The sequence below is a fragment of the Podarcis tiliguerta genome (assembly GCF_965153285.1).
Source record: "Podarcis tiliguerta genome assembly, chromosome: 9".
In the NCBI taxonomy this organism is placed as follows: Eukaryota; Metazoa; Chordata; class Lepidosauria; order Squamata; family Lacertidae; genus Podarcis; species Podarcis tiliguerta.
Genome location: NC_139542.1, coordinates 49,363,259 through 49,377,949, shown reverse-complemented (window position 1 = coordinate 49,377,949; position 14,691 = coordinate 49,363,259). Strand labels below are relative to the sequence as shown.

The 14,691-nt window shown below is 38.3% G+C and overlaps 1 protein-coding gene across 7 annotated transcripts in view; it reads right to left on the bottom strand.

The window, feature by feature from the left end:
* Nucleotides 1-5,626: 5,626 nt before the first annotated feature.
* Nucleotides 5,627-14,691, bottom strand: part of STOX2 (storkhead box 2) — a 134,030-nt gene continuing 124,965 nt past the window's right edge. For 4 of the 7 annotated variants that reach the window (XM_083458100.1, XM_083458103.1, XM_083458101.1 and 1 more), the window contains exon 4: nt 5,627-12,804. In XM_083458100.1, the coding sequence (XP_083314226.1) occupies nt 12,609-12,804 (196 nt within the window). In that variant the 3' untranslated portion in view covers nt 5,627-12,608. The remainder of the gene's footprint in view (nt 12,805-14,691) is intronic. The other 3 variants (XR_014515343.1, XR_014515344.1, XR_014515345.1) reach the window with 1 other exon arrangement.

The window sequence follows — 14,691 nt, the reverse complement described above, 5'->3', positions numbered from 1 at the left end:
TGAGCTATTTGAATTATTAAAAAATCAAGCATCTGAAGTGTAAAGATACATTTAGCATCACTTCTACTTTGACCCTCAGTGGTAGGGTTTTTCCTTCCCCTTTATAATTTATACACTGCTTGATTGTTATAAAACCTGTAAGTGGTTTACAAGAAATACTAAAAATTGGTTACCAAGTCTTGATTTAAAACTTTCTGGTACATGGGTGTGGCCAGGAGCCAGAATTTAGGCAAGTTTAGAGGAAGAGTCTGGCAAATTTCAAAGCACTGTACAAGGAGGTAGAAGGAGTAGCAAAAGCTGTCTGTTAATTCTGGTGTTGGCAGTTATGGTAGGCTTAGCTTGTCTGAGCATATCCAGAAAAGTGAGTGTCAGAGCAATTGCCACTTCCATGCTACTGTGTTTCTCTGTCACCTGCTTCCGATTCCCAACCTCTCTCAGTACAATATAGCCTATGAAGTGTGACCACAGAACAACCGCACATGTCCCCTGCTGCAGTCTTGCATGAGCTGGCATGTAAAACAGCTTGCTGTTCATCTAGCTTAGTATGCGTGTAGGTGAAGCATGCACACTAATAATGTAAAGATCCCTCTGCAACTTTTCTTCTATTTTTTGGAGGCGATCTGCCAATATTTGCAGCATCTACACAAATAATTCTGGCACCTTGCCCAGAGATCAAATGCTGATTCTCTCCCCCCCCCCCTTTGGTTTTTTTTCCTTTCTTTCTGGTTGGCTACCCTACTTAATAGAAAATAAATTGTCAACAGTGTTGGAGGGTTATTCTGATTATTCACCAGCTTAATGAATGATAGCCGTGTTTTTTTTTTTTGTCAAACAAGGACATAAATGTGGAAAATGAGAAATAACTTAAGTTAACCTAAGTCTTTACAGTACAATTAAATTTCGAATCATTTGCCGTTTCCTTTCCATGGCATGTATGAGCTCTACAGCTGTATGAAATGAACAAGTTGAAAATGCTTGTGTGCAGCAGCGGGGGGTTGGGGTAGCGGTAAAGGCTTTGCTCTGTTTTAAATAGAATCGTAGACATTGTGCTCATTTTATAATCAAATTCTAAAAGTATATCTACACATCCCCAATTGTAAAAAACAGTAACGCTGAATGGTAGGTTTGTGTGTGTAACTCTCCTCCCCATCAGAGAATCGGAAGAAACCTTCAAACCCCACCTTATTTAAAAATTTAAAAACAGGAGGGGGGGAGCATTGGTAAACACAAGGGGGATGCTTGAGGGCACCCTGCTTTTGGTAATGAATACTGCATTAGGTCCTGAAAACAACAGTATATTGCTTACATATATGTATGTATGTCAGGCTAGTGCTCAGAGACAAGATGAGAATTTCCTTGCTTATTATATAGCTCTACTTCCCTTTTTTTTTTTACCTCAGAGCTCCCTCTTCTGGCCTTACCTAGGCCTATCCTTCTATATTTAAAATTCAAATACATTTAAAGTTAGCACACAAAGAAAGGTTTCTCTCTCTGATAAAAGCAGTCTGAAAAGCAATACTCTAAATTTAAAGTACTGTAGTTATTATTCTAATGGCACCAACATGCTTTTAGAGAGGGGGAGAGGATAACAACATGAAGAGACTGGAAGCAGTGCCAATATGAGATGTAACAGGAAAGCCGACTCTGACTGGCTACTTATAACAGTTCAAGAATGACCACTGTCTGGTTTCAGCAATTTATTTTTAAGGAACTAGAGCAGGCTTCCTCAACCTCGGCTCTCCAGGTGTTTTTGGCCTACAACTCCCATAATCCCTAGCTAGCAGGACCAGTGGTCAGGGATGATGAGAATTGCAGTCTCAAAACATCTGGAGGGCCGAGGTTGAGAAAGCCTGAACTAGAGACACACACTTTCATATCCAGGATTTTATATTAGCTCCCTGAACAAGAAGGACATACAGTGGTGCCCCGCAAGACGAATGCCTCGTAAGACGGAAAACCCGCAAGACGAAAGGGTTTTCCGTCTGCAGAGGTGCTTCGCAAGACGAATTTCCCTATGGGCTTGCTTCGCAAGACGAAAAATGACGAAAAAGTTTGAATTTTTTTTTTTTGCTCCAAAACCCCTTATTCTGAATTGCTAAGCTGCTAAAAGCATTTTAGCAGCAAAACCGCTAATCCCCCACCCCTTAAAAAGCCGTTTTTAGCTCTTAAAATGTCAATAGCGCTAATAGCGCTACTCCGTCAATGGGCTTGCTTTGCAAGACGAAAAAACCGCAAGACGAAAAGACTCCCGGAATGGATTCTTTTCGTCTTGCGAGGCACCACTGTAAAAGCAAACTTGAAGTCAACTCATTTTCAGACTTCCTATGGAATTTTGGGCATCAGTATATTCTATGAAGAACCAAGAGTATCAGGTATGGTAATATTTGGTCAAGGGCTAGCGGGATCATAATTTACTTTCTAACATGCAGAAAACCAGGCATAATTAAAACGGGGGGTGGGAATTTCAACTTGGTTGGAAAGCAGGGATTATACATGAAGGGCGAAAGCCGAACTATTTGAAGGTTGGAAAAGAGGCATTAAGAGCAATGGAGTGAAGCCAGTGATAACATCACTCATCCAAGTTATGTCTTCCAATTCTTTATATTTAATACATATTGAGATGGATTTGGGGCTCGTTCACACATTGCCTCAACATGTTAGGCTGCACAAATTGCAGAGGATATGAGTGAAAATGGGGCCTACATGTCTAGGCTCAACTAAGGCATCTATTCACTGTTAAGAAGAAATGGATGCATAATGTTTACTGGACCTGGTATAAACATGAGTATGCAGAGGGTATACTCATATATGAGTATACATATGGCACTCAAATGTTATTGGAAATGTGGGAGGGCCTTTGTGAAGGAAATGTGTGAACATACTTTCAATACACAAAACTATGGAACTGCAGAATGTGTTCTTTCACTGAGTTTATTCTTCCAACTTTCTAAATTACCAGCTCTTCCTTTTTTTTAACAGACACACTGCTTTCAATACACTTTCACTCACATAATTTTTCCACTTACACACACATCTGTCATCCCTTCTTGGTTAAGCTCCCACATTTATTCAAACTTTAAATTGTTGCTCTTTTAATGTAACTTTTTTGTCCTTTTATGGACCATTGTCTGCCATGTATCCCTTTGGAACATGTTCCCCTCCGTCCAGCATACTGGTTTGCAGTTCAGTCTGTTTTAGGTAAGCCCCCCCCCCCCCCCAGTTTTTCTGTTACTCTCAACTGTCCTCCTGCTACCCAGCGTCAAATGGAGGTGAATGAAATGCTCACTTTGAATGCATTCTCCTCAGCTTCCCTCATTGCAACTTTTGAGGCGAGATCATTTCCCACCTAATTTTACCAATGTAGCTAAAAACCATGATTTTTCTTCATACCGCTGAGGTTCCTGTTGCCCCTCCCTGCTGTTCTCCTCCCTTAAAGCACTTTTCAGGTCCACCTCACAAAGCAGTTTACATAAAATTATAAAAAAACAGAAAGCGTCAATCAAACAAAAAAGGCAACTGTTTTTGTTTTGAAGGTGCTTACCTACTTCTTTCCTGTTTCCCTCAGGGCAAGGCTGTTCTATGTGGTGGCAGTTAGTAGAGGTAGGTAGAAGGGCAGCCCTAAGAGCTGCATGGTGGTAGCTCTTCAAAATGGCTCCTAGCCTACATTCATATGGGACCCCACAGAGTTTACAAAAGGAGTCATAACAAACCTTGCGCTGACAAGGGTATTAGTTGTCTCTCATTGAATAGATAATGTGTTTGGGCAACACAGAGCTAGAATAACTCAATGAAGTGATTTAACAGAAGCCACATCTTCATGGCATGAAATATGAGAGGAAAAAATACATCACTCAACTAAAGCTAACGAGGTAAGTCATCCATAAGGGAAATAAACAAGTTCGGGAAAACATTCTGCTCTATAATGATATTTTATAAAACCCAAAGCTAAAACATGTTGTTATTAATGACAAACAGGATGTTTGTTTTTTGATATTTTGTAGTATCATAAAGATATCACATACTTGAGGGAAAGGGATTCCTTACCTGCAAATCTCTGAAGATAAACAGAGTAAGTCCATCACAAAATGGTGTCTGTACACAGTGAAAAGAGTGTCACTGTTTTTGTTCTAAAGTTATAGGTCACAAAGGTTAATTCCTGTAAATATAGAAAGTTGTGTCAAGTGCACCCAGTACCTACAACAGCAGGGTCCAATTCGATACTAAGTCATCCATCCATCCATCCAAGCACATTGCTAGACTTTACTTACTGACAAAGACTGGGTTCAAATGAATGACAGCATCAGCTGCCAGATGTGCTGAGTGGATCACATTCCATCCCAGTCCAATATTTTTTCATTACTGGAAGCAGCCTGTTAAGAAGTCAACACAAAAGAAAAAGGGAACAGAACAGAATATCTGCAAAGGGAGGTAGAAAAACAAACAATCATTGAGTTTAAGCTCTCAGTCGGTATTCTAGAATAACAGTAATTTCAAATCTTTTTTACATCCATCCGAGATGATGTGCTCTGCAGCTTAAGATAAGCTATGATAGAGGTTTGTTATCAAATTAAGATTTCGAAATATAAAAAGCACATGCCCTATTATAGAGCATTGACCCAAATTTCAAAGTTTCCTCAACCCACATAGGATATGGGTTAGAAGGCCTAGGGAAACTGTGGGGTTATGGAGGCTAAGTTGGAATCAAGCGTAATATGTGTGACTGCAGAATATATAAACAAAAACAAAAACCCTCAGAGTCAGTTCAAGGTACCCAATTTCATGTCACCAACTGCCGTGTGGGAACAGTCCTGATGTATGCAACAATACTGTCTTGTGAATTTATTGTTGTTGTTTTCATTTTACTTGTAAGCCACTTTGGTTAGAATTTGCATCTTTAAAGACAAGATGTAAATAAACAACATTTGTATACTGGTTATTAGTTAAGCCTATAACCAATTTCCAAGCTTCTCGTGCACAAGTTCATTTGTAAGTTTACCTCTTCTCTTGAACCAAACATTTTCAAAATATTTATTTGTATTCCTCCCCTTCCCTGAAGGAAATTCACTGAATATATTATTGTTTGAGGTATCTCAGCAGAGGCTAAATGGCCACCCATTACGAATGTTTTATATATTCCCTCAGCAGGAGATTGGACTAACTGATCTTTGAGGCATAATCCAACTCTATGATTCTATTAGCCTTCTCAGGGTGTGTGGTAGTAAGCAAAATTTAACTGATCACTCCTTCTAATGATGAACTCTGTTGATGAGTACTAGCTACATGGGAGTCAAAATGGGTCCAAGTAGAAACAAAAGTGAGGTAGCAGCATGGTGGGGGGGACGGGACACCAAGGTTTGCAGAAGTAAAAACAAAACTCTACGGAGGTGATCTTCCCCCACAAGCCTCTACTATCCCCCAGCATACTTGTGGATGTTTGGATGGCTCCGTGATTGGATGTTATAAGGCAGCTTCATATGCTCAAAAATCATTTTAGTTTCTAACACAGAAAAAGTATAACATGAACATGATAAAATGGACTGAAAACACAAAACGCAACTAGCATACACGTTTTCCTCACATCAGTGGCATTTGCAAAATAAAATAAAAAAGACTTGAAAACGTAACATATAACCAAATGTTATTTAATATTTTAAAAAGTAACACAATCCAAAATGGATATTTCACACAACACTACATAAACAACATGAACACAATATTACCATATGGAGGGACTTTCAAATATAGACTTACAAAAATCCCTGTCCTTTTTTTTCTTTTAAGTTATTATACTAAGCATGACAAGTTATCATCATTTACAATATGGTACACTGACACAATAAAAACCATGTCACAAATGTGCTGTTATAAATCAGTAACGTTAAGGGAAGACATTTCATGAACTGTATTATTTCATATGAAATACTATACAATATAAACAGAACATCCAGTTCGGATGACCTTTACAGCAACCAGAGACCAAGTAATTTTAATTTTTTTTTCAGTGCAAACACATTTATACAAGGCAGTCTTGGTTGCAAAACTCCCTTCTAGCATACAGTAAGTCCCACTTGCATTTATTAACTCATTTAAACCTAAAGCAACAACCACATTCAGTCACTCACAGGTTACCTGCAGAATTATGATCCCTTTAAATCTAAGTCTCCTGTTCATACAGAAGTTAACATCTGTGCCAATTATTCAACGGGCCCTATCTTTCATGCTCACAGGTGGGTGTCTGATGTATTTTAAACTGTCTATAACCTCTAATCACAGTATTGTTGTGAATCATTATGGAATAGCTTCAAGGGGTGTGTGTGTGAGAGTTTGTCAATGAGAAAAGAACAGTTTGCTTAATGTTTCTTAGGGTACCTTTATGATGCAGAACAACTCAAAGTGGAGGCACTCTGGTGAGTTTGTGTTTGTGCATCGTATACTTGGCATGATAGGAGTCTGGCAGTTGCAGAATATGATACACAATGGCTCTATGATAAACTGACCTGGGAACCATCTCCCAACAGAAGTACTTTGCTTCTGCCACTGTTAGATGGACCAAAACAACTTATTTCATATCATTAACTATTCTTGTCCACTAACTGTATATGCTGCATAGGCTACTGTTATTTTAAACTTTTCTAAAGTGGTTAACACGGCCTCTGCCTCTCAGTCATATGATGCTGGAACTGTCACCGTATTTTCTATGAACTATGGGAACTATGGGATACTTACAACTATGGGATGCTTCCATCATAGTCCCACTTAGGCTGTGGCCATACTATAGAACAAGCCATCTAACTCACCCCCAACAGAACAATGATGGACCAGCAGTCATGTATTGAGCCTATCAGGCACTTTAGATTTGAGCCCCATGTCCTTGCAGATCCAAGGCAGACTGTAATATTGTAAGCGACAGGCCTGCTGTACAACATATTTAGTTTAAGAGATAACCAATCCCTCTCATGCTATATTTTGTGAATACATGTCACAAAACACCTCTATGCACACACCCCCGTTGGGCTGGGCTGGGACCATTTTCACGACATGTTCTTAAAACTGAAATATTGAAACGAATTTAAAACACAGAGGCTTAAGTATTTTCTAGTAATTTCACATGAATGAAAGCGAAGGTGGAACTAGAATGAAAAAAACAGTGTTATGGCTCCTTAAAGACTAACAGCTGCTCTGTGGAATGTGCATGAAGTGGACTGTGGGCCACAAAAGCTGATGCCACAATACATTTATTAGTTTTTAAGGTACCAGAACACTCTTCACTTATGCTGCAAAAGACTAGCATGGCTGTGGCGTCTCATTATATTTTTATTTCATCCCATTGCCCAAACCCAGCAGAGCAAGCTCGAAAGACGAGAAACTTGCACTTAGCAACTGGTTTCTGTGTGTGCTCTCTCTCAAAGTGATGCTGCGATGCTCACCTGTTAGGCAAAGAAAAGTATGCCTTGATTGTCTAATGGGTAAAGAAGAGTATTACATTTTGGAAGCAGAGGGGTATAAATCAAATGAACTAGATTGGGATGATTATCTGTAAGATTATAACTGAAAAGTGATTTATTTAAGTTAATGAAATTAGTTGGAAATATTCTATGGAGGAGCAGAGAGGAATATAAACTACAGCAGTCTCTAATTTACTGAACTCGGCGATTTCACATTTGGAAAAGGCTTGTTCAAAATATGTATTTTAGTATTTCTCTTGTGTGTAGTAATTTTAGTTCTTTTTCACTAGTGAGAATGGCTATGTTGCTGGAAGTTAAAATATTTTGGCACTGTAGTAAGGGCCACTTGAAGGCTCCAAAACGGTTTCTTTTCTTAGACAGCTTAGAAACTAACTTCGTAATGTTAACGCTGAACTTATTTTAAATACTAAACAAATGTTCATTGTTACTAGGCAGTCAAACAAGTAGAATGAGGGAAACCCTGTATTTGAGAGGGTTTGGAACCTGGCTACATTGACTTGGAAACAAGTCATTTGACTGCAATGGAGTTTATTTCTACTAGTTAAGTTTGCAAAATGCTTGAGATTTTCAGGAAAAAGTACAGTAGAAGTGCATTGCCAATCTTTCATGAACTGCTCTTTATAGCAAAACTTTGCCCCCCCCCAAAAAAAAGTGGTGAGGGAAATAATTGCTACTTCTTCCGATTGACAGATATGGCTAGTGATTTACTGAAGGCAAGAATGCTTTTAAACCACACAGCTATTTATGCTAATCTGCCTATTACAATCAGGACTATATCTATTCCGTGTGTCGATGACAGTACTGCACATGTGTGGACTGGAATCTGGGTCCTGCATGAGAGTTAGCATCCCATGAATCTTTGCAAACAGAGGCTCAAAAATACACAAGGGGAAATCTAAAAATTTTTAAATGGCTCTGCACACGACTACCAGTGGTTGGGATGTGTGTGGCTTCAATCCTATGTGTGTCTCCCTCCCTCTCCTTCTTCTATAGGTAGCTGATGCAGGGAAAACATATTGATTTCTCAGGAGATGGCTCTTCTTGGTACAGAATCTGGATTACTTTGCCATAGAATTGGGATTTTTTTTAGGTACAGAACATTCACAGCCCTGACTACAATAAAGCCATTATTATTTTAACTAGTTAAAAGGTTCTAACAATACGCTCCTCCAATCTTGTTTTGTATTTCTGTGTGAGTGATAATGGCATGGATTTAGCTGAACAACCCCCTAAAAATATACCTAGCACATTTATAGAGCAATCATAGCCTTGAAGGGCAGCTGCCATTCAATGCGCTTATTTTTGTCACCCCCACCCTCGCAAAGGATGCTTCTGAAGATATTTTCTTAACTGTTCCTCGCTCTTTTTACTGTATGTTTAAAGGAAAAACACTCCTACGGCTTATTTGGTGGTTCTGTTCTTATTAACACTAATATCAGGATCTCAGACTATTTATCTCATTGTGAAAAATATTGGGCTCTATAGTATTCAACCCCCAAGATGCGCATGATTGAGAAAACTGAGAGCATATTACGCCAGTGGCCCACTTGGGAGGCAGATAATGCAAAGATTTAAGCTAAACCTCTGGCATGATATGTTGCCATAAATGAAGGCAGAATAGGGCCCAAAGAGTTTAAATGGAGGCAGTAAAATACCCGGTGTGTCTTCTGCTAAGCCCCAGACTGCCAATCATATTCCATATACTGTATATATTTAACAGGCTTCTAAAGTACAAGCAACACTAGACTTTCTACCAGGTAGAAACTTCAGCAGAAATGGAAAGACAAAGGACAAATTTGAGCCCCCCCTCCCCTTTGTTTATCTAAAAGATTCTATGACCCTTGTATAAAATCTCGTACTACTAAAGCCAAAAGCCAATTGAATACAGTAACAGGAAATCATGGCAATGAAAAATGACTTCATATGCAAGCACCGACACACAAGAGAACGTCATGGCCTATTTCTTCATAAAGTTTTAAACGTCGCTCTTAACAATACCCTTTTAAAAAAAAGACATGTTGCTGCATTTCATCAAATTCATGGAGGTAGTTATATGTGTAAAAAAGAATTTTACCATAAAAGTAACATGTTGTATTATAATAATACATATCAAGTGTGCAAAATGCCGACAGATTTGTGTTGACCCTTTAAAGTTGAACACAACATAGAGATTCAACGCATTCTGGTTCTGTAAACCTTTAAGTTGATACATTAGAAGGATGATAGATGATCAACCATGCAATATAAGGTCATCATGATTTCATCACAGGATAACAGTGACAAAAACACTCAAGCTCCACTCCTGTGAGTATATGTCTATAATCTCAAAATGGACTTTCTTTATATTTCTTTTTGAAAAGAATGCACATTAAGAATGTTTCTTTATGTAAGTTTCATTTATATAACATGTTCCGAGAGTCACATTAACGCTAATAAAATGCCACAAACATATTACTGGCCAATAGCCATGCCAATATTAACAGGACCTTTTAAAAGCTCGTCTTTGGGGACCTTTAAATGTCAACCAAGGGAGAATTTATTGTTAAAACACTGGAATGATGTCTTTTGTATAACTGCTTAATGTATCCATTTCAATAATCTTAACTAATGGAAGCATATTTCCCATACATGGTAATATCTTCCTCATTCACATTTTTATACGACATTTTAATTTTTACTTTCAGTTATGAATTCTGATATCATTCCAGCAATTGTAGTGAATTGATGCATTCTATAAATATCAGAGCATCTCTCCAAAAAACCACCCCACACATTGCTACTGTATAGTGTTATAGCAATTTCCTCCCCAAAACCTAATAACTCTGGAATCTGCATGTATTAAATATTCCCAGAGTTACCTATGTAAGGAGTGAGATTTGTCAGGCAATGCATTTCTAGGTTATTATACCATAGCTTCAAAGGTATTTATAAGGCAGGAGGCCAAGTAACTAACCAACCAAGCAGCATAATAATCTCCATTATATGCACTGAGCCATCTCACTACTTGTAGCAAATAGAATGTATACATGATAATAAAGCAAGTATCTAGGCCTGATCCTTCACTGGTTATTCCAGATAGCAGGGCTACAACTCAAAGCTTCACAGGACCCAGAAGGCTCAGTGTGCACAATGGGATTTCATGTATGGAGCACTAAAGTTAAAGGAAGAGCTCCAGTTTGTTCAGTACTAAACACACATCTGAGTCCCTGCATATGTACCAGAGTGCCCTGGACTTGCAATGGACTGATTTACCCTGGTGTAAACTGAAACCAATTGTGCCCAGTGTTTGTAAAGCTATTTAATAAGCACCTGAAAGCTGTTTAAAACTGTTTAAGGTAAGAGTGCACTTTCAGAAGACAACACAGAACACAAGTGAAGCTTGAACAGGTTATACAAATCATCACCAGTACCTGATGAAAATACCGTCTTTAATGGTATGCTTGGTTATATCACCTGGGTATCAACAAAAGACAGATAAGTGTAAATGTTAATCCATACAACAATTTACACTGCTTCTGATCTTTCTTATTGTATTTTATTATTCTACTTGTACCACCATTATGATTGTTTGAAAACAAAATTTATGCAGTACTGGGTTGCATAAATAACAGACAGCAGAATTTGGCCCTTTATGCTTTTCAAGTTTACTCTTGAAATTGCAGATCTCTCTAAACATTAATCTAGAATACTTTTCTTAAAAAATAGATTACTTTGGATTAGCAATTTCAGGACATACACATTAGATATAATAAACCTGTGGATACAGAACTTCTGCTATCAACTTTGTGAGACTCACAAAAGAGGTAACGCGATGTCTTTTATTGAACTAACCTTTGTTGATGAAAAACTTAGCAAGCTTTTGAGTACATCAATGAATATCTCATTTTCTCAGATCAAACAAATAATCTCTCTCTTCATCAGCGATCCACCTGGACACATTTAAAACTCATGATTATTTTTAAACTAAGTATTTCCATACAATGTTTACTCACAAAGAAATGTAATTCAATAAAAGGCCTGAAGTTTATTAGTCTCTAAATCTTTTCTCTACAGTGTATGCTAGTTTCAATAGCCTAATTTAGGCACTCTAAAAGCTACATAAAATAAAAATATAATATGTCCTTCCATAGAAAGAAATCAACCCTTCAGGCCATAATTCATCATTTGTATCACAAAGAGCTTTCTTCTTTTTCTTCTTCTACTTCTTCTTCTTCTTCCAAATTACTTCGATAATAATAATAATACTAATAATAATAATAATAATAATTTGGGGTAACAACTGGAGTGACACATTAAAAAAGTGATCACTTTACTTGCCTTTTATATTTTTAAAAACAAAAAACACCTGTTACCTCTTCTATCACTTAGTGATGTGCCTCAATCAAAGTTAGGTTTCTCCTTCCTCACCTTCAATTCAAAGTCTTATATCCCTGCTTTCAACTAGGGGAAATTAAGAAATAAGTTTTAGGTAAACATCTCATACTTTAAAAAAATCAAAGTAAAAATAGATAACATCTCCATTATTCCCCACCTCTTCCCAAAAACACGACCTCTTTTGACTTACTTTTGCTATGGATTCTTGCAAGATCATGTCATGAAGACTCACAGTGAAAATGACAGATGTATAAATAATTCACAGGTAGAGCTGAGGTCTTTCCTAGACTCATTTCGCATTGTTTTCCCTCAAGGTGACCCTTAGCTGTTTACTTTCAACAAAGGCTCAGTTTATAAAGGAAAAGAACCATCTCTGTGGCAAATAGTTTAACCAGTGGTAGGGGGCATCACATATCTGTGGCATTTTAAAATGAAGTTGGCAACTGCATGACATTGAAAATGCAGATTACACTTACAGTGTCTAGACTTTCATATATGTGCTCAGTTACGATTAAGTGAAGCAAAAGTGTACATATTATCCCTACTGCTATTCTCTTGCTACAGAGCCGCAAAATGTGAAAAGCAATACCTTGAAATAAAGATTTCTTTGTTGTCCCTAGCCTATGTAGCAACACAGTTTAGGTAGACACAAAAACTGTGCGGTTGAGATGCCTGGTTTTCCCCCCCTCCAAAAGACGTAAACATCAGTCCCAGCGCCGTAAACTTTGCTGTATAGGATGAGACAGAAGATCTGAGGCAGAAGCACTATCAAACACTTGTAACAGAAGCTTGCAGGCAATTAGCAGGTTTCTGCAGTTTTTCAGTTTCGCTTGTTGGCGGGTCAGCAGTTGCACGGAAGCTGAACACTGGACCTGCACCACCATGTGCAGGGCTGAGAGCTGGGTTCTGGCGCCTGTTGCTTTCAACAATGCTTGACGTGTTGGAAGCTAAGCTCTCACGAGTACTAGAGAGAGAAGGGGGTGGGGAGAAACAAACACACATATAACAGTTGTACATATATCATATATAAGTTGGTTGTTAACTGACAAACCAAAATTCCGGGTTCAGATGCTTCCACATCACAGAAAGTCAAATTATAGCTTATCAGAGCTGTGTACACATGCAGACTCCTGGAGAAGAGCTCACAGTTGCTTTTCGCATCCTCTGTCTTTTTAACTCTTGTGATGTGCTAAGCCAAGCCATGTCATGGCTTTGCATGTCATCTGAACTCATGATCAAAATTCTTCAACACTGAATATTAGTATATGTTATAATTAATAATTTCAATACTTTACGCAAGGTTTAAGAAGTCCTTCATACTGAGCCCATGTCAAGATGCAGATATTGTCAATTGTTGTTCAAGTGAGGCAAACAATATATCCCTATTGCAGGTGAAATGTAGCACCTTTCCATTCCAGACTGGTGCACTCAAGAACAGGGTTGCCCTGGACCAGACGTGTGGCTGCATGACTGAACTAAGATATAAGAATTACTGCTGTATCACAGGCTCCACTGAGCACAGGCACTTACTGCTCCTTATGTAGCATACAGAACACTTCAGGATAAATCTGAAAAGCCTTTAAAAATAATTTCTAATATATATCATGCTGTCAGCATGACACCTTTTCCATAATTTTATCGTGCAACCATGACAAAAGACTGACCTTATCCCCATCTAAAATATGTGTGGGCCTAGGCATGTTACCAGTATTCCTTTGTGTATCAAAAACATCATCCGTAGTAGATGGCAGATAGTAACTACAGGTACAGCAAGTGATGCTTGGCACTCCCAGGGCGGGGGCAAAGAAAAATGATGCATAAACCTACAAGACTATTGTAATAAGTTTGCTTCTGAATTTCTTTACTTTCCCCTTCTGTTACCCTCCCTTTTTTCCTTCTGTGTAAAGCAACATTCACTTTTGTCTGTTATAGTTATCATTCATGTTTATGTTGAGAATAGCAGTGGCTCTTTTATTTTTCATACCTAGAAATTGGTGTAGAGAGCGCAGCTCAATGGGACACCGCTGTGTGCAGCCTAAGGAAGTGAGCCTTGGGCCTGCCCATAAAAAGCAAGTCTAGAGTGAAAGATTAGGGTGATGTCCACTATTTCCATGAGCTCTTCTTGTTGTGGGTGAATTGAGTGTTTGTTTAGACCCTGGGTGAGAACCCAGATGCTGAGAGGAAGGGTGAGTTAAAAGGCAAATGAACTGATATTGATTTATATACAGTGGAACCTTGGTTCTCAAATGGCTTAGATGACAAAGAAATCGGCTCCTGAATGCTGAAAACCCAGAAGTGTTTCGTTTTCCAAACGTTTTTCGGAAGCCGAGCATCCAATGCAGCTGTTGGCTATTGTTTCCAGGGTGCCTGTGCCAATCGGAAGCTGTGTCTTGGTTTCCGAACGTTTCGCAAGTCAAATGGACTTATGGAACAGATTAAGTTCGAGAACCAAGGTTCTACTGTATATATATTTGCATTAATGTAACATTTTTGTACGTAACTGTGTATTTTTGAAATATTTTAAGTTGTCTGTTGTTGCTTCAGTTTTCTGTATGCCACCTAAGAGATATTTTTAGTATATTGAGCGGCATAGAAATTAAACAAACTAATCAATTCCTACCTCAATTCCAAGTTCATTTTTAGGCCATTAATATCTCATATGAAGCCATATTGTTCAGCCAATGGTAAATCTTTCCCAGATAACCCAACTGCTCTGCCACAAATAGACTGTTATAGCCAGCCAATTCCTGAAATGCCATCATTCTGCAGTGGCATTTCAACTAGAGAGTGATCATGGTGGAAATATCACATCAGTAATAAAACAGTAAGAATGAACACCCAAGGCACACTT